The sequence below is a fragment of the Dendrobates tinctorius genome, unplaced genomic scaffold, assembly GCF_039654945.1.
Source record: "Dendrobates tinctorius isolate UK_male_01 unplaced genomic scaffold, ASM3965494v1 ptg000144l, whole genome shotgun sequence".
In the NCBI taxonomy this organism is placed as follows: Eukaryota; Metazoa; Chordata; class Amphibia; order Anura; family Dendrobatidae; genus Dendrobates; species Dendrobates tinctorius.
Window position 1 is genome coordinate 16226055 of NW_027361811.1, and position 21062 is coordinate 16247116.

Genomic DNA, 21062 nt, shown 5'->3' on the forward strand with positions numbered 1-21062 from the left:
TAAGTGTGCAAGTATACAGTAGCTCATTCACCAGCTCCATCCATCCCTCACTCCCTCAAGATGGCTGGTCCATCATTGCATATACATCATTGTAAATACACACCTGTACTTTGTATCTCCCCCACCTCATTGTAGATTGTAAGCTCTCACGAGCAGGGTCGTCTTATTTTGCTTTAATTATTGTATTGTTAACGTTGTTACTTATGACTTGTGTTTTTAAACTGTAAAGCGCTGCGGAATATGTTGGCGCTATATAAATAGAGATTATTATCATCAAATGCAGTATTATAGGGAAAATCTGCACATAAAACTCGGCATATCCGCAAGAGAAATTGACATTTTGTGGATTTCAAACACAGCTCAGCTTATTCTGTGTAAAAAAGCACAGTGGGCATAAGATCTCTCTAAATGCCATCCATTTTGCTGGAACTGCTAATCGCTGCGTTTTGGTTTTGCACAGAAAAAAAACACTTAACTTTTTTATTTTTTGGTCAATATGGCCAAGTGAGGGCTTGTTTTTTGTGGGACGAGTTATACTTTTGAACGACTCCATTGGTTTTAACATACAGGGTGCTGGAAAACGGGGAAAAAATTCCAAGTGCGGTGAAAATGCAAAAAAAAAAAAAAAAGTGCAATCTCACAGTTGTTTTTTGTTTTGCTTTTTTACTATGTTCACTAAATGCTAAAACTGACCAGCCATTATGATTCTCCAGGTCATTACGAGTTCATAGACACCAAACATGTCTAGGTTCTTTTTTTATCTAAGTAGCGAAAAAATATTCCAAAGTTTATTTAAAAAAAAAAATAAATAAATAAAAAAATTGTGCCATTTTCCGATAAGTATCTCCATTTCTCGTGAGGTTGGGTTTGTGCGCTGACGTTTTTAATGCAGATATGTTCTTTTTATCACCAGTTATTGCATTTTAATGTAATGTCGCGGCGACCAAAAATATAATTCTGGCGTTTTGACTTTTCTTCTCGCTACGCCGTTCAGCGATCAGGTTAATCCTTTTTTCTTTTAATTGATAAAATCGGGCGATTCTGAAAGCGGCGATACCAAATGTGTATGTTTTCATTTTTTTAATGTTTTATTTTGAAAGGGGTGAAAGGGGGTGATTTGAACTTTTATATTTTTCTATATTTTTCAAAACTTTTTTTTTTTTTACATTTGGCATGCTTCAATAGTCTCCATGGTAGACTAGAAGTTGCCATAACCTGATCAGCTCTGCTACATACAGGTGATGATCAGATTGCATGTATGTAGCAGAATTGCTCACCTGCTGAGAGTGCTGACCACCGGCAATCAGGCAGTGACCACCATAGAGGTCTGCAGGAGACCTCTGATTGTCATGCCAACCCATAGGTGAAACGCGATCACGTGACGAGGGTCACCGATGGGCGGATGAAGTGCGTGTTAAATGCTACTGTCAGAGTTTGACAGCAGCATTTAACGGGTTAACAGCCACAGGAGGATCAAGATTACTACCGTGGCTGATAGAGGCACATGTTAGCTGTTCATAAAAGCAGACATGTGCTGGAAAAGATGTGGGCTTACCGCCAGAGGCCACATCAAAGGGAGGGTAACCGTCATCGGTGTATTATTATGCCCGATGAAAGAAAGGGGTTAAAGCAGGTTTTCCACTACTGGGACAACTCCTTCTAAATGCACTGGTTTCATCCCAGTAAATATTGCTCACTTCTGATGCTGATGTAGTTTCAGCCATGTTGGCACTCGCTCTCCTGGGGCTTGTGTGACCTGCGGCCAATCAGCGCTGGTTTAGCCATCATTTCCTTTGAAGAAATCACATACATCCGGAGGAAGCTAGAGCTGCTGCTGCCGGTCTCACTTCCTCCGGATCTCAATTACATCGGTAGGAGGATGAATCTAGCCAGTGCTGAGAGTACTGGAACGGCACCAGCATAGAGTGTGCTATTATTTTACTGGAGGAAAAAAAAAAAAAAAAAAAAAAAAAACAACAGGGATTTCGAAGGGGTTGTCCGAGTACTGGATAATCCCTTTAAAGGGAATCTGTAACCCTTTTTTTCAACTATGAGCTGCCGCCACTGACATCGGGGCTTTAAAGGGAATGTGTCACCATAAAATGACCTCAAGTACAATCCTTTAAGTAAATAAAATATGTCTTCCAAAGTACCCATTTTCTTTAAAGAGGTAGCATAGCAAGAGAACTTTTGTAAATTTAAGGGAGGAAAAACTTTAGGCTGAGCCACCAATCTGAGCTGTACATTGAGCTTAACTTTACGAAAATAAATTAAGAAAACGCCTATGGCAAGCTCCTAGGCACCCTAGGGGACCATTTTGAGACCACACATGTCTGGATAGGAGGCAAAATGAACAACATTTGATACAATAATGGAACCAATATGGTTGTCCAAATTAACCTCAGACCGGCCTAAAGCCGAGCGTACTGGCCCATTCCATGTATACACGGTGACAGCTCAATGTGTGCACAATAAACAGAGGACCTGTCACCACATAAGCAGCAGACTAGGACAATTTAACACTGTGGCTCATATAAACTTGCTCTAGAAACCGTGAATGGCAGATCACTATTTTTTCTAAGAATTTTTAAGGTGACTGATGTTCTACAGCTCCCGGCTAATGACAAAGTAAACAGATAAACCATATGAACTGGACGTACTCCCTAAACAAACTCTTCACTACGTTCTCTCTAACCAAACACACCCTTTGGAAATATTTAAGCTCCTTTAGGAACCATTAAGCATATTTACTTGTCAAAGATAAAGTGTGTGGCCTGTAGTCACGTTCAGCTTAGGTACACGGAATATATCCGAGCAGGCGTAACAGACGCAAGCTGGCGTTAGCTGGGCAATCGGCAATCAGGGTCCAGGGTTACTTACATAACGGGTGGCTATATCCTTTTCTTCGGTCTTTTGCTTTTTACTTTCGGAAGAATAGTCTGCTGAGTTTCTATGCTTTTCTGATGCTCTGAAACTCGCAGATGGAGACACAGACGAGCTCTGAAAGGAAGCAATAGGCATCACTAAGTCAAGTGCAGAACATTGGTATTTTTACAGTTGCATATTTACAAGATTTTTGAAGACTACATATATTTAGAATTCCAGTTTTAAAAATAAAATAAAAATGGAGTCAATTGTGGCAACTCCCAAATTCCCTTAAAACAAACACCTAGGACTCAATTCGTCAAGAGGGGCATGAACTAGAGTAGGAGATGTGCTGGAGTCAGATGCTCCTGAGGCGTACTCCTCTTCATGAATCAAGAGTGTCTGGCAAGAGAAGTACCCCTTGCCACAAATCCTGCTCCAGTGCCATGCCCTCACCCTCCCACCTTCGTCCACTTTTTTGGAGATGGGCTAAAATGGCGAAACGCCAAAAGTCACAATTTTTAGCACAGCCTCAAGTTGTGCCAAAATTTTGTGAGATTTATTTTTACGTGGACTATTGATTTATGTAATAAAAACTAAACCGTGTTACAAAGATGCTCTTCATAATATCCTTGAAGAAGCACTCCTCTCAAAGTTTTTATCCTCTTAATGCATTGCAATCATATTATATAGCGCTGTGTACTTACAATTGCTAATTTTGCCTTTCTACCCAGCTTATTCTTCTCTTTTCTCTACTCTATGTAGAAACAGGAATTCATCATTGCCCTCTATCTCCTGACCCAGCTGCTCCCTAGTCCTCCCTGTCAGGGACTTTTGCAGTGACTCATACAGGGAAAATTGACCTCCTGTTTCTACTTAGAGTTTAGAAGAATTGAGCTATTCAGTGTTTAATCACGTGATGTCAGACCTAATGGAAACTAGAAGAATTAGCTGGGTAGAAGGACTTTCTAATTCTGAGAGGCATGACAATTTTACTAGTGATCGCTAAGTAGCCTCACGTGTGCTACTAGGATTTTACAATATGTAATCTTGAAGCATGAAATTGTCCCGGGTCCCTTCTCAACTGGGGTGTAACTTTTTCATTAGTGTAATGGATGTCAGCTCACTTTTTAATGCATTACGTTCCTTCAGCAGTTTTGTTCTGCCATTTTCCTCTACAAGTTGCGGAACTGATAAAAGAATTTTGATGTCTAATGAAGTGCAGTGCTGGTGACATAATTCAGAGGGGAACATTATTCATAATGGAGGGAAGAAAAAAAGGAAGATGTCAAATTGCTTCACTTAAGAGATTGTGAAGTTGACATGTTGGAAAGAAGTTTCTCTGCTCCATTTAACATGATAAAATATCACGGTAAAATGACCACTTCCAATTTGTTGAACAATATATGTCGTACTTCATTAGGTAGAGCAGAGCGCGGCTTGTAAATGGGGACTATAAAATGTAGGCAGAGATGCTGAAAAGCCAAGGTAATCATCGTCGTGTAATAAAAAGCCACGTGCTAGGACACTGGTCACACAGGGTATTAGGAACATGACGGAATGGAAGTATGTGTGAAGCATGGTTAGTATGTTACTATAGCAAGAAGTTTGTTGAGATTTAAAGAAAAAAAATCCTGGCAGGTTATGGGAAAAAGTGGTTCTGTAGAGCAGATTTACCGTAAATGGCAACCAAAACCTCAGAAATGCCATTTACCTGCAGAGAAAGTGATAATCTGCAAGTAAGTAGGGTTTATAGGGACAGTCCGCACACAATGACTGTTCAAACTAAGTTCCTCCACTCGGTGCTTCACGGCAGGGCCAATCAATTATATACACCTTCCCACCTACTTGTTTTCCCTCAATCTCCACCCCATTTTGATTGACAGCTCTGGCTTCATAGAGCTGTAGAAAGGAGGAGACAGATGGAAACCAAGCAGCTGGGAAGCTGTATATAAATGACTGGCCCCGACGTGATGCACCGAACGCCTGTACTTGGCTTGAACAGTCATTCTTTAAACCCTATAAAACCAACTTGCTTGTAGAGCGGCTACAGGGAGAAAAGTTTTATTCTTTCTGCAACCGCTCGCTTGCTGTTACAATCCTACTGAGAAAATGTCTAATCACTCCCTGGCTCTGTGCCATTCTGCACAAAAACGCTGCAGAGCAGGCTGTCAATCGTAGCGCATGGTAGTGATTATAGCGTGCCCACTGTGTAGTGAGTGGTGCCCAAATAACTGGACACGAGCAGCAGCAATTTTCTCCCTGTAGCCGCTAGCCAGGGACCAAACGCCATTTACTTGTATAGTACCACTACACCTCCAGATAAATAAAATTTCTAGAGGGTCCCTTTAAAGGCACTATCAACACAGAGTGACTGTTCAAACCAAGTACAGGCGCTCGCTGCTCCATGGCGGGAGGCCAGTCATTTATATACACCTTCTCACCTACTTGTTTTCTATCTCTCTTCGTCTTATGAAGCCAGAGCTGTCAAAGAAGGGGTGGAGTTTGAGTTACAACAAGTACGTGGGAAGGTGTACATAAATGACTGGCCGCACCATGGAGCAACAGTCATCCTGTGCCGAGAGTCCCATTAAAAAGTGCAAGGCCTCCTTCAGACGTCCGTATTTTTTATGTATGAGAAAGTCGGACTGATTATTCATATCAGAGTTAGATCAGAGTGTCATCCGATTTTCTTGTACATGAAGAAAGAAAAATAAAAAATTCTCCACCTTTTTCAGTCTGACAGTGTGAAAATCAGACAGCACTCGGAAATCATCCAAATTCAGTCTGATTTTATTCAAGGACCCAAAGACTTGCATTGCATATTTTGAACCAACCCTCATCAGATCAAAATCGGACAGGTCTCCAATATTTTGTGCAGACCATTCGCCTGACGGGAAAAAAAAAAAAAAAAAAAAAAAAAAAAAAAAAATCGGCCTTGATAAATGGCCTCTGAGAATATCATCAGTACGAGTGCCATCTGGATAGCACTCGTATGCGAAAAATGGACATCTGAACAAGGCCTTAGGCCGGCTTCACATTTGCGTTCCTCTGAGGTGCGGACTTCCTCCATGAAGCTCCGCCTACTGCCGCACCTCCTCGTCAGCTCCGCCTACGTCCGCAAACTTATGCATGCCGCCTGCGTACCCCATCTTTAATATTGGGTACGCAGGTCGTGCGGATGTATGCAAATGCCTCCGCATGCGTCGTTTTGACAATGCGGCGACCCGCGTAGAACGCAACATGTTGAAATTTGATGCGGTCACCGCATCGTCAAAACGACGCATGCAGAGGCATCCACATACATCTCCACGACCTGCGTACCCAATGTTAAAGATTGGGTACGCAGGCCACATGCAGAAGTAAGCGGACGTAGGCGGAGCTGAAAGGAGGAGGTGCGGCAGTGGGAGGAGCTTCACGAAGGAAGTCCGCAGCTCCTCTATACGCTAGTGTGAAACTAGCCTAAGATCTTCAAAAAACTGGGACTCTTCAAGTCAAAAAGTAGTAAATTACGTCATCATATATTTATGATAGATGTTTAGATTTAAACATCAATTTTTTTGAGCAGTGTAATTAGTACACCGTTTCCCGTAATGGTGATAAATGGAGAAACCCATACATTTTGGAATTTCTATATATGATGATGTTAGGTCATATAAACTTAGACTAGATCATTTTATCACAGTGGTCCATGTGGCTTTGTGAGTTTATTGTGTCCACACTGCCCAATAGCCGGCTTACTTTGTGCCACTGTGTGGCCTAAGGTTTAAAAGCAACACTCCACCCCTGAATTAAGTGTGACTATACATTTCCCATTTCTAACCCCCATACTGGGCTGCTCTCCTTTCTGCTGCTGGTCCATTCTCCTCTTCTCAAAAACGACCATCGCAGGAGCACTGTGAGCTCGGTGTAAAGTGTGACCCACGCCTCTGCAGCCTCTCTCGGCCAGGGGATGCACCATAAAATGGAGGGCACCAGGTATGGTGGTTACACATGGAAAATAGTCACATTCACATGCAATGGGTGGAGGGTTACTTTAATACATCTTTCCAAAAGGTATTGACCAGACACCCTTCCAGCACGCCAGAGCCAAGTCAATTTCTGCCACTTGCAAACTTTGGGGAATCAGTTTACTCCAAATACTGGCATTAACGAGTTACCATCAGTAGTTATCGACAACGCAATGGCTGAACATTCATCACCAGCACATGATTTACATTACAAGCAGGACAGAGCAAAAAAATATATACATATATATGTTCACATGTCCAGTAGTGATCTGTTAGAACGGATCCAGCAGCAATCCGTTGGCAAAAAAGTTATGCAGACAACTTTTTAGTCCATTTTGAAATAACTGATCTCTGCTGGATCCGTTTTTTTTCAACATTGAATTCTATGGAAAACGGATCCGTTAAATAACTATCCATTTTTCTTTCATTTGTAAAGGATCTTGTAAAGGATTATTTACTTCATGAATCCAGTAACAGCATTACAAATGAAAGAGAAATGGATGGCTACTTAACAGATCCGTTTTCCCATACACAAAAAAAAAACAAAAACCACAACAACATAAAAAAAACAAAAACACAGGTCCAGCAAAGATCTGATCTTTTTTGCCAATGGATTGCTGCTGGATCCTTTCTAACAGATTACTACTGGACATGTGAACATAGCCTTATACAACGCACCTAATACCTTACTAGTGTGCACTGCATACATTGTGTGATAGGAAACACCATTTCTCAGCACAGGTCTACGGTCCATAAAGCTACAACTAATCCCACTGCCTACTCAACAATACAGCTTCCTTGCTATGGGAAAAGTAAGCCTAGGTTATCCCTTTAGGAATGCAAGCGGATCAGCAACAGGAAGCGAACTAGATAAGGGAACTGGAGATGACTTAACAGGTCTTGGGTGGTCCAAAAGATAACAGGTGGCCAGTAGCCACAAACCGATAAGGCTATAGAGTGAAACCTAACACGAATAGGCAGACGCCATGTATGCATTTCTTATAAGATATTTAAAAAAACAAAACAATGAATGACCAGTGGCTTGAAAAATGATGACTGAGGCTTTGATGGACTTTTCATATTCGAGAAAGGTAATTTGAGCCCACAAATTCTGGGCAACCATCTAATGTGTGTAGGCTGCAATCCAAGGCATAGGTGCGCCGGACCTACCCTGGACCCAGGTGTCCTTTGCAAGCAGAATGTCAAAGCAGTGGACCCTTGTCCGATGGTTACATGGCAACATGGACCTGTTTTTATTTGGGTTGGGTAGTTTAAGGGTTAATGCTGTCTCTAAGTTTCTTCTTTCAGGTTCTGAGGAATTGTTTTATTAATTGGCTGGTTATTAACCAATAAGAAATCGAGTTGTGTGAATTGACCCGGTAACGGGCTTTGATTGGTCTGCCTTTTCGGCGGGAGTAAAGGACTATATATACTAGAACCTGAGGTGATTTCATCACTTTTCAACTTTGAAGTGAAGATGGACGCTCTGCTAGCACAGCTGTTATCTCGTGTGAGGGAAGAAGGAGGGGAGTCATGGTTACGTGACTGCTTATCTCAGCCTGTGTTATCAAATACCTCAGCAGCTGCGGGGGCTTCTGTGGAGAATGCCCCCGATGTGATTGTTCCTGCAGCTGAAGCCATGGAGAGTGGTGAAAGCAGGAGTGGATCCAGGTTGCGGAGGCCAAGAGAAGCTTATTCCCCACCGCCCCCTACCCCTCGCAGACACCGTGCTGCTGTGAGGAGGTCCCCTGTGGAGGCTCAGTGGGCCAGGGCCCCATCTAGAAGCAGAAATGACAGGAGGAGAGGATCTCGTTCTCTATCACGGGACTCTGGCGCCATCTTGTGTTCGGCCAGGGAATTGCAACCTCAGGAGAGGTTTATTGAGAGGAGAAGAGATGAGTGTGTTCTGCCACAGGCTGAAGCACAAGCCCAGGTTCTGCAAGTACCCGCGGGAAGAGGAGATGTTGGAGTTGTTTGTCGCTACGCCCGAGCTCATTCTAGCCAAGGGCAGACAGGGGCTGCCAGAGGATCAGAAGCCCCGGATCTGGCTGCGGTGTGGATGCCTCATGATCTTCAGGCTGAGGTTCAGCCTCCACCTAGGTGCCGGACCTCTTCGACTTCACAGGAACCGAACATGGAACGACCTGCTACTGGTGGGGAGATTGACGCTTTTTCTTCTCTTAATGCAGATAGGGCTTCTCCTGCTTTTGTTCAGGACTTAGTTAATAGGGTTGTGGCGTAAGTTAGAAGTTCAATGGGGGTTAATTCTCAGATGTTACCCTCAGCTGTCGGAGCTGTGGGGGTGGATGAATCCCTTTACCGCGAGGCTATGACCTGCGATGTCTCCCCTTTGGGCTTCCATCTCAGTCAGACAGTCAAAGATAAAATATGGAATAAGGAGTATGTTGACATTTTCTCATTGCTGCCTGGTGGGAAGGATTATAGCTCTCGGCTTGAGAGGAAAGAAGCAGACGGCGATGAGAAGAAATCTTTTAAATCTTTTCATATGTGGCTTCAGGCCTTCAATATTTTTGCCGCTGTTTTAGGGGAAAAACATCCCTCGCTATGCAGTGGGCTGTTTCAGCACTCAGACTCTATCTTGGAGGCTTACAAAAGCTTTGGAGGGGTCGCATGGCTTCATTATGACGAAGCGTTTCGTCAGAAAATGGCCGTGCACCCCTCGCTGGCGTGGGGTACTAAGGATGTGGGCCTTTGGCTCAACCTTATGCTGCCTCAGAGGTCCGCAGGACCTAAACAGCAAAGCAGCTTGCCTTTGAAAAAGGGTTTCTGCTTTGCTTTTAATGACTATGTGTAAGTGGCAGGCAAACTGTCGGTTTCGCCACGAGTGCTCCTTTTGCGGCGGCAGTCACCCCGCCGCAAAATATTTTAAGAAGGCAAATCAGCCGTCTCAGCAGCCACAAGGTGGTGGGAGGGACTCAATTTTCAAGAGCTCGGACGCCTGTGAAGGTACTAAATATGGTCCCGTGGTTGGACCGTTACCCCGACCACAAGAAGGCCGAGTTAATCAGTAATGGTTTTTTGTTTGGTTTTTTTGTACCTGGTTTTTCTGGTATTGGTTGTACGGTCTCAGGTAATTTGCCTTCAGTGCGTTCGTTTTCCTCTGAGGTTCGGGCTCATATTGAAAAGGAGTTGTCTTTGGATCGGATCGCGGGTCCGTTTTTAGAGCCTCCGTTTTCAGGTTTTTGGGTACCCCCTTTGGGTGCCGTACCCAAGAGGGATTCGCATGCGGTAAGAGTGATTCATCATCTTTCTTATCCAAAAGGATCGTCATTGAATGATCAAGTCGATCCGTCGGAGTTTCCGGTTTCATACACGCCGTTTGATGTAGCAGTGGACACTCTGCGTCGGTTTGGCCGTTTCACTCTTTTGGCTAAGGCGGACCATCAAGTCGGCTTTTCGTCTTCTCCCGGTCAGTCCAGAGGGTTTTAATTCGTTGGGTTTTTCGTTCGACAATTTGTTTTATTTTGATAAATGTCTCCCGATGGGTTTCTCGCTCTCTTGTTTTTACTTTGAATCTTTTTCGACGTTTTTGGAATGGGCGACTTTTGAGGAAGCGAATTGCGGGTTTATTTTACATTATTTGGATGATTTTTTGTTTTTCGGTACGGAGATTTTGGGAGATTGCTTTAAACTGCTGAATACTTTTCAGCGTTTAATGGAGTTTTTTGGTGTTCCTCTGGCGCCTGAGAAAACAGTTGGTCCTTGTACGTGTCTGGAATTCTTAGGTGTGATTTTAGATTCTTCCGCGATGGAATTGAGGCTTCCTCAGGACAAAGTTCAAAAACTGGTTTCCCTGATTGATTCTTTGCTGCTTAGGAAAAAAGCTACTTTGAGAGAATTCCAATCTCTTTTGGGATCTTTGAATTTTGCCCTGAGGATCTTGCCAATGGCTAGAGCATTTTCCCGTCGGCTGTATGACAGTATTAAAGGAGTCCATGGTGCAGGCGATCATATTCGGTTAACAGCGGAGCTTCGTTCGGATCTTGGTGTTTGGAGGAAATTCCTGGTGTCCTTTAATGGGATTAGTGTAATGCAAGAGGATTTTGTGGACTCCGACGCATTGTCGGTTTTTATTCGTTCTTTTCCTTCCTCTGGTTTTGTGATCTGTTTTTGTTCCACGTGGGATTCATGGTCGTGGCCGTCGGAATGGGTGTCTTCTGGGATTGTTTCTGGCTCTGCTCTTCTGGAAGTGTTCGCAGTATTGGTATTGTTGACGCGGTGGGGTGAATGTTTAGCTAATAAACGTGTCCGGGTTAGGCTGGAGTTGGTTGGTTCGGTCTTTGCGATTAACACTTTGGCTACTAAATGCAGTTTCATGGCTAGGGTTTTGAGGGAGTTGGTTTTGACCTGTCTTTTGCATAACATTTGGATAAAGGCTTCTTTGCATCAGGAGCAAGGTCAATTTTTTGGTGGTTTTGTCTCACGACAGCGTATGGAAGACTTTCTGTGTCAACATCCAAGGATGGAGCGAGAAAGTGTCCCTTGCCCGCAATCCTTGTGGGGTGTGATGGGGATATCATCCAGTCACTGATACGTAATTCTCTGGCTCCTTCGACTTGGTGTTCTTATTCAGCATCTTGGTCTGATTGGAAGATGTTCTGTTCAGTACATAATTGTCATTGTTTGTCCTACGACGCTAGTTTAACCCTAGCCTTCTTGCAAGAAAAGGTAAAGTCTGGTGTCAGTTCTTCCGGTCTCCATCGGATTTTGGCTGGGATCTCCTTTTTCATGCAACTTTACGGTCGGACGTCTTTACATGGGCTTTTTCTGGTGCGCCAATTTCTAAAGGGTTTAAGGAAAGCGAATTTTCGTCCGGACTGTAGACGGCCTATATCAGTGGACCTGCTGATGCGGTTATGGGACACTTTGCCCAAGGTCTGTTTCGATTCATTCGAAACTTGCTTATTCCGGACGTGCTTTGTTTTTGCATTTTTTGGCGTGTTTCGGGTTTGCGAGCTGGTCGCCTTGAACAAGGTTTCGCAGTCAGGTTTACAGGTCTCTGACGTTACCGTTTATTTTTCGTCGGTCATTATTCGGCTCCGTCGTTCCAAAACAGATCAACTTGGTAAAGGCGTGTTGATTCGGCTTGGGGCCGTTCCAGATTCTCCGCTTTGCCCTAAGGCAAACTTGGTACGTTGGTTTTCTTTCCGCCCTAAAGTCAATGGCCCATTATTTTTGCACGGCTCTTTGGAGCCGGTCACGAAATTCCAATTTGGTGTTTTACTTAAGAAATGTTTGCTATTTTTGGGTCTGGGACACCTAAGAATTACCCCACATTCTTTTAGGATCGGGGCCGCAACTGAAGCGGCCCGTCTTGGGCTGTCAGAAGACAGGATTAAAAGTCTGGGAAGGTGGGAATCTAATAGAGCAGAATTGTATATTCGTCCTGACCTGGCATTCACGGTTTAATTTTTGTTCTTTTGTTATAGGTCCAAGGACTATATGGATAGTAGGACACTCTTACGTTCATTGGGCTCATCGTAGAGCAAGTTTTTGGCCTTATACAAACAATTTGTCTTTCGATCCGGCTACCGTCCGTATTTTTTGGCATGGTGTTCGTGGCTTGCGCTGGGGAGATCTGTGCCAGCTTATTAGAGAGCTCTCATCCTCTTGTCCTCTTCCCGATCTGTTGATTGTTCATCTCTCGGGGAACGACTTGGGTAAGATCCGGACTTGGGATTTGTTTTGGTTAATGCAGAGGGATATGAATTTACTCCGTTCTATGTTTCCCGGGACTTTTCTGTTTTTTTCCGAAGTCGTTCCCCGTTTGATCTGGAATGGTGGCCCGTTAGGTTTTGTGAACGGTATCAGGAAAAGGATTAATAGGAGGATGGAAAGATTCATGTCTAGTCTAGGTTTTTTCTCTTTTCGCCATTTGGATTTGGAAGGCTTTTTGCCGGGCCTGTATCGTCCGGATGGTGTTCATCTGGGGGACATAGGCCTCGATATCTTTAATTTGGGCCTCCAGACGGTTGTGGAGCAGTGGCTGGTTGTTTTGGGGGGTGGTCAGCCATTCGTGATGTCTGCCCGTTTGGGTACGATTGCTCTTTTCAATGAGCGAATTTTGGTTATCGGATTAATAAAGGAATTATTTATGGAATTATTTATTAAAGAATTAATTATTTGGTGGATTTTGGTTTTTCCCATGGATTTCAGTAACCCTTAATAAAGTTTACATGGCCACTTTTCTCCACATATGTCTGGATGTCTCAATTATTTATTATAGAGTATTTAAGTTTGTTGGGTCCTATGGTACCATGTCAAAGCAGTGGACCCTTGTCCGATGGTTACATGGCAACATGGACCTGTTTTTATTTGGGTTGGGTAGTTTAAGGGTTAATGCTGTCTCTAAGTTTCTTCTTTCAGGTTCTGAGGAATTGTTTTATTAATTGGCTGGTTATTAACCAATAAGAAATCGAGTTGTGTGAATTGACCCGGTAACGGGCTTTGATTGGTCTGCCTTTTCGGCGGGAGTAAAGGAATATATATATATATATACACACTAGAACCTGAGGTGATTTCATCACTTTTCAACTTTGAAGTTAAGAAGATGCCCGCCCGCCCGCCCTCCCCAATTTTATGTATTTCTCTCTTTTTCCGTCATGAAAACTTTATTAGAGTTGGGTACGATTGCTCTTTTCAATGAGCGAATTTTGGTTATCGGATTAATAAAGGAATTATTTATTAAAGAATTAATTATTTGGTGGATTTTGGTTTTTCCCATGGATTTCAGTAACCCTTAATAAAGTTTACATGGCCACTTTTCTCCACATATGTCTGGATGTCTCAATTATTTATTATAGAGTATTTAAGTTTGTTGGGTCCTATGTTGCCATATCCTTTATACCGTTCAGTGAACCTTGCCAACGTCAACTATATGAAAAAGACCCTATGAGGGTCGAAACGTTGTGTTCTTGCCACCTCACCACTTTCTCAATCCCTTCACCAAGTCCTTATTCATGAATTGTGCTATTGCCGCATCTGTACAATAAAGCCCTTGCAAGCATCTATCAAGAGTGCGCGGTGATTGAAAATTACTCTACTGCGGGGATTGCCATCTCACTTCACCAGCACCTCGGATCTCAGCCACACTCCCCATCTAATGCGTATAGGAGACATCCAACTCTCCCCGACAAATGTTTGGAGGAGAAAAGGATCCAGGCTGTTGTACTTCATGGTTGATCCCTTTGTTCTCCTTAGAGAGAAGTCAGCTGCTCTCAGAGAACACTGGAAAGCCTAGCCGAGCTGAACGTTGCAGTATATGGCGTTCAGAGAGATGGGGGATCAGTCAAACAATCATTCAGCCAATAGCCATCTATTAACTATGGCCACCTATAGGATGATTCTTGCAGCCTCTAGGGAAGTAACTGTTGCCCACTAGGAGGATCACTATTGCCTAGTAGCAATTCTTACATAACACCATAAAATGTTTCAGGGAGGCGGAGGGCACGGATCTCTAATACTGCATGCCTAGAGTGTCCTGACATCCAATCGCACATAGCATTTCCTCAATAGTAAAACTAATCCTCGAGTGCAGTTGCTGTGGCTAGCAAAACGTGGACAAATACTTATTCCCTCTACTGAAGGAGGTGGAAAGTGATAAAGTTTCATCACGAGCAGCGGAGAGATACGAGCAGTTAAGATCACAACATTTTGTAGAGCGACAGGGGACGTTATAGGAAGCAAAGCCGTAAGCGGCTGCATAGCGGAAACGCCGTTCTCCATCTCTGAATAAATGGCATAGTGCTGGTCGCAGAAAAGGGAAAAGATGCATGGTGCCATTCAGACAACATAATCATAGTGCAGGGCTAATTGGTATGCACAGCACACTGAATTAACAAATGTCTTTTCTCCAGAGAACAGCAGAAAACCACAGATTCAGGTAACAAAGAATGAAACAAATTTCCAGAAAATATATACAACAGTCTTAAAGCAGCGTCAGGTTGGCAGGCCTAAGACAAGGAGCTCCATAGGCTGCCAGTCTAACATGGCAGAAGGCGATCGGTTAGGTTAGCGACCTAAACTAAAAGCGGAAATTCAACAAAGATGTATTGCACTTGTGCAATCCAATATACTGAGGGATATAGACAAGTCTCCATCCAAGCAGTAGGTAGCTGCAGATATCCACTTACCAAGGACAAGGTAAACGGGAAACCATGTTGTTGCTTGCAAATAATTTGGGGTCTATAATCAAATAATTCAGGGCTGTATAGTTTGCCATTCATTAATGCCACATAGGCATCACCTGCCATGTTCTTACAAGGATACAGGACCCCCATTCACCAACCGGTATTACTAGTTTTCTGGTTGAAATTTTTTTTTTGAGACTTTTGGCTTTTAATTTTAAACCTGCGAGTTGCGCGAAAATGAGAGAAGCTTGGGCTTAAAAGGGCATGGCAAACACCACCTCGCAAACTGCTCAAAACATACGGCTCCTTGTAAATTAGGTGCATCTTATTGCACCGATGTCTTTACTAAGACTGACATACACAAATTAATAAAATCGGGCCCACAGGCCATAAGGGTTTTATTCAATACGGCCCATGCCTTTTCAATCTGCTACAAACTGATAGGCTGGAGACTAAGACGGGGAAACACTTAACCAGAACATGTTGTAAGCATACCAGATATGTAATGCAGAAGTAGAGAAATCTGCCGCACAAACCGGTTCCCAGGAAAGTATGCATATTATGCTATGGCTCTTATGCTGCAAATGTTACCTATAGCCGCGATAGGCCACACCACACAGACTGCTGTTGTTAAAGGACACCTGTCACCATGAAGATGTAGTCCAATCTGCAGGTTAAAGAGAAACTTGATCTATATTTTGTGAAAAAAGGTTCAGTACAACCTGTGTTTTAATCATTTACCTTTTCTGCTCTTTCTGGGACTTTAGTCCAGTGGGTAGTCCTATCAGTGACTGACAGCTACAAAGACGGCGGCGCTAGCCGTCGGTCACTGATAGGACCACCCACTGGACCAAAAATTCCAGAAAGAGCAGTTTGAAATTATTAAATCATTGTATACATAATCTTTTCCCAAAAAATAATAAACCAATCTACTCCGCTCCTCCTGCTCTATAACATGGTGCCTGCAGCTTACACTGCATTTTCATGGTGACAAGTTCCCTTTAAGATCTACCCAATACAGGGAGATTTTTATAATGGATATAATTGTGTGGGGGAAACAGAAAAATGACCACAACCTAAGCCAAACTATCACTATACAGCTGGGGTTTAGTGTTCTATATATAACTAGGAAATATAAAAAATGATATCACAGCTTAGTACTTACCCAATAGGAATCCAGGGATATGACAGCGGAATCGGACACATTCACATTGCCCAGTTGAAGCTGCATACTGATATGTTGGTGGTTCGGTGACCCAAAAGCTAGGGAAAGGTTCTCTTAATGAGGTTTGAATACTCTGTAATGAAGGCAGGACGCTAATTCAGGTGCCCAATCTACCAACTACATGTCGGAAAGACTACAAAGTCTCAAACTGCATTTACACAAATCTCAAGAAAGAACTTTCTTAAAGGGAAGGTGCCATCCCCCCAAAAAAATTTCAGCAATTGAAAAAATGTAAAGAATTAATGTTTACATTTTCTTAAAAAATATTATGATTTGATTTTAATTTTGTAAAATATAAAAAATAATTTTAAAAAGTTTGGCATTTCTACTTGTTAACACTAGGGGGAGCAGATACTGAAATTTGGCACAAAAACCTAGTGTACAACTAGCTCACATTACTGTCCTGCAGTAATTATGGGCATACAGTGTCCATGATGTTTGATTTTGATATATGATCATGCCCTAAAATGGACACTGTATGGGCGGAATCTGCTGACATGGGTGTGGTGTCGCTCCTCTCCTCCCCTTCTGGGTGTTTGCTAAGGGAAATGAGAGGATGACATCTAGGAACACAGTGAGCAGCCATTTTGATGGGGCCTGCAAAGTTACTGACTGTCTTTTCATGTAAAGTCTGGATCAAAACAGGTCACCAATCAGCAGAAATGTGTCCTGGATTTCTGTGGAGCAGACAAGCAGACAGTCCATCCATGTGTATAAAACACAGCGCTCCATGTACAATCCCTGGCACCGAACAGGGTGCCCCCCATAGACCAGCACACTGCTCTCCTGAAATACTCTGTGCTGCTGTCGCACTGCTCCTTCCACCATATATCAGGCCCCTGTCGCCTTGCTTTCACACATCGCCAGGACAGGATCTGAGGAGAGGAATGGGGTCTTCGGTCACCGAGGATGGCAGGCAGCAAGGATTCTGGGAGCAGGGTGACAGCAGCACAGAGTATTTCAGGAGAGCAGTGTGCTGGTCTATGGGGGAGGAGCAGGGTGACAGCAGCACAGAGTATTTCAGGAGAGCAGTGTGCTGGTCTATGGGGGGCACAGAGGGAGATATATGGAGGAGGAGGGTGACAGCAGCACAGTATTTCAGGAGAGCAGTGCGCTGGTCTATGGGGGGCACAGAGGGAGATATATGGGGGAGGAGCAGGGAGACAGCAGCACAGAAATCCAGGAAACATTTCTGCTGATTGATGGCCTGTTCTGATCCAGACTTTGCATGCAAAGACCCCATTCCCCTCCTCAGATTCTGTCCTGGCGATGTGTGAAAGCGAGGCGACAGGCGCAGTCCGGGGTGACGCTGGGAAGCAGGCTGGGGGGGGAATGGAGCCATACAGTAACGATAAAAATGAGACCCCTCTCTTCAGCTGCCTCCCCAGCCCTCCCCTGACTGCACCTATTACCCCTGACCCGTGTGCAGGTGCTCGGCCAGAACCACCCCAGAATGGGTCCCCTTTTAGCAGATCACAAATAATACCGCCATATACTTCACACACAATGCCGCCATATAGATCATACACAATACCACCATGTAGATCACACATAAAACCAGGAGGGTGACAGCAGCACAGAGTATTTCAGGAAAGCAGTATCACACGGCAGAGAATTAGATACACGGCTCAGCAGACAGTATCACACAGGAGAGGATTAGATACACGGTTCAGCAGTCAGTATCACACAGGATAGGATTAGATACACGGTTCAGCAGTCAGTATCACACAGGAGAGGATTAGATACACAGCTCAGCAGACAGTATCACACAGGAGAGGATTAGATACACGGTTCAGCAGACAGTATCACAGGAGAGGATTAGATACACAGCTCAGCAGACAGTATCACACGGGATAGGATTAGATACACAGCTCAGCATACAGTATCACACAGGAGAGGATTAGATACACGGTTCAGCAGTCAGTATCACACAGGAGAGGATTAGATACACGGCTCAGCAGACAGTATCACACGGGATAGGATTAGATACACAGCTCAGCATACAGTATCACACAGGAGAGGATTAGATACACAGCTCAGCAGACAGTATCACACGAGAGGATTAGATACACAGTTCAGCAGGCAGTATCACACAGGAGAGGATTAGATACACAGCTCAGCAGACAGTATCACACGGGATAGGATTAGATACACAGCTCAGCATACAGTATCACACAGGAGAGGATTAGATACACAGCTCAGCAGACAGTATCACACAGGAGAGGATTAGATACACGGTTCAGCAGACAGTATCACAGGAGAGGATTAGATACACAGCTCAGCAGACAGTATCACACGGGATAGGATTAGATACACAGCTCAGCATACAGTATCACACAGGAGAGGATTAGATACACGGCTCAGCAGACAGTATCACACGGGATAGGATTAGATACACAGCTCAGCATACAGTATCACACAGGAGAGGATTAGATACACAGCTCAGCAGACAGTATCACACAGGAGAGGATTAGATACACAGTTCAGCAGGCAGTATCACACAGGAGAGGATTAGATACACAGCTCAGCAGACAGTATCACACAGGAGAGGATTAGATACACGGTTCAGTCGTCGTCAGTATCACACAGGAGAGGATTAGATACACAGTTCAGCAGGCAGTATCACACAGGAGAGGATTAGATACACGGCTCAGCAGACAGTATCACACGGGATAGGATTAGATACACAGCTCAGCATACAGTATCACACAGGAGAGGATTAGATACACAGCTCAGCAGACAGTATCACACAGGAGAGGATTAGATACACGGTTCAGTCGTCGTCAGTATCACACAGGAGAGGATTAGATACACAGTTCAGCAGGCAGTATCACACAGGAGAGGATTAGATACACGGCTCAGCAGGCAGTATCACAGGAGACAGTATTACAGATATGCCCACACTGGTGAAACTTCCAGCCCCCCCCCCCCCCCCCCCAATTATACACTAGACTATGGGCTGTATATGTCACTGTCCTCAGACAGCCATAAAAGCTCTCATAAAAGCAAAGGTGTCAGATTACCAGAGATCACTGGGGCTGTGAGTGAGGAGGCGGAAACAGAGCAGGAGGACAGTGGAGCTGGAGCAGGAAGCACGGTGCAGAAAGTGGAGCTCAGCAGATAGCACTGGGCTACAGTAAAATGGCGCCCAGCCACACCTACAGCAGTGAATGGTGAAGCCCACAGGGGCGTGCCCAGTTCACAGCTAATGAGGCTGCATGGTGGGGTCGGGAGCCGACCGCAGTCTCCTATGTCCAGGGACGGCCATATTTGCAGACTGTATGAGTCCTCCACAGATCTGCAAATCAAGATGGCAGCGCCCAGTGGCTACATGAAAACATTATTACAAACAAACCATAAATCCTGGTTAGTACAACATTTGCTGAAACAACATGTTTTGTTACTTACTCTTTTTTCGCAAATTATATAAAATTGCGGCACCTTCCCTTTAAGAATACTTCCTCACGATAATCTTTCAGTGTAAACAGGTTGCTGATCACCCAGTGAGCAAACAATACGCTGGTTTATTGGCTGAAGTGATCTCTTCTGCAGCACAAAAGCTAAATCACTCTCGGCAGCATATTGCCCTAAGTAAACAAGCCTTCGCTCCCGAGAACTATGGCCGCCTGTGACCTATGAAAAATATATTACATGTTTCCAAGTACGCATAATTTAGCATGGATTGCCTGTATAAACAGGGTATTAAACTAATGCAGATCGGCAAATATTTACCGATCGGTGATCCTTAAGCACTGTTGGTAGATCTGTTGAAATTCATCTTAAGGCTATGTGCACACACTGCAGATTCACCTGCGGGTTTTTTCCCGCGGAACCGCAGGTAAAACCGCAGGTAAAGTGACCTGCGGTTTGGCCTGTGGTTTCACACCTCTACTATGTTAAAGGTGTGAAACCGCAGCAGAATCCGCAGAAATAATTGACATGCTGCGGAAAAAAAACCGCAGCAAAACCGTGCGGAAAAAAACGCAGCGTAAGCACTGCGGTTTAAAAAACCCATAGGCTAACATGGTAAAGTACCATGTCTGCGGAACTGCTGCGGTTCCGCAGGGCCAAAACCGCAGCGGAACCGCAGCAAAAACCGCAGCTTGTGCACATAGCCTAAGGCTATCTTTCGAAAAGTAAATTCTGACCCGGAAGTTTCGGTAGTTTTGTAATTTGGGTCATTTTAAAGTATTCAGTAGCTCTCAATTTAATGGCAATAGATGCAACTTTTCACTTTAAAGCATTTAAAAAGGTTAAGGCATTGTGCCCAAAATGAGTTTTTGGTGAGTTTTTTTGACGCTGCGTGAAAAACGCAGCGTCTTACAGTTCCAGCAAAGTGGATGAGATTTATAGAAATCTCCTGCCCACTGTGCTTTTATTTTTACTCAGCATAAATGGACCTGCGCTGCGTGTTTCACATCCGCAGTGTGTCAATTTCTCTAGCTATGTTTGAGACCACACTGCTCCATGTCTCGTGGCTGTTTGACAGCCGCAACACATGCGAGAACTGTCTACCAAACAGGCCACCACTGTATGCGTAGTAGCTTTTCAACAGCCGCGGCGACTCGAACATCGTATTCGATCATGCCGAAGGTACTCTGCTAGCACATGAAATAATACCTTATCCGAGCACATTTGCCCAACACTAATAACTAGAAACAATAAAAGCCCCTATTCCTAAGTCTCCATTTCTCATGGTCACCAGTAGCAATATGGTTTTGCTCTGCAGCATATATGACCTTGATCACCTGAAAGATAATGGTCTTTGTTCCTCCATCAAATAGAACTTTTCCAGAGATCCAACCATCCTGC

General features: G+C 44.0%; 1 protein-coding gene across 13 annotated transcripts in view; it reads right to left on the bottom strand.

The window, feature by feature from the left end:
- LOC141049516 (transducin-like enhancer protein 4) overlaps positions 1–21062 on the bottom strand; it is a 188951-nt gene that overhangs the window by 71458 nt on the left and 96431 nt on the right. For all 13 annotated transcript variants that reach the window (XM_073546051.1, XM_073546050.1, XM_073546049.1 and 10 more), the window contains one exon: positions 2881–3000. In XM_073546051.1, the coding sequence (XP_073402152.1) occupies positions 2881–3000 (120 nt within the window). The remainder of the gene's footprint in view (positions 1–2880; positions 3001–21062) is intronic.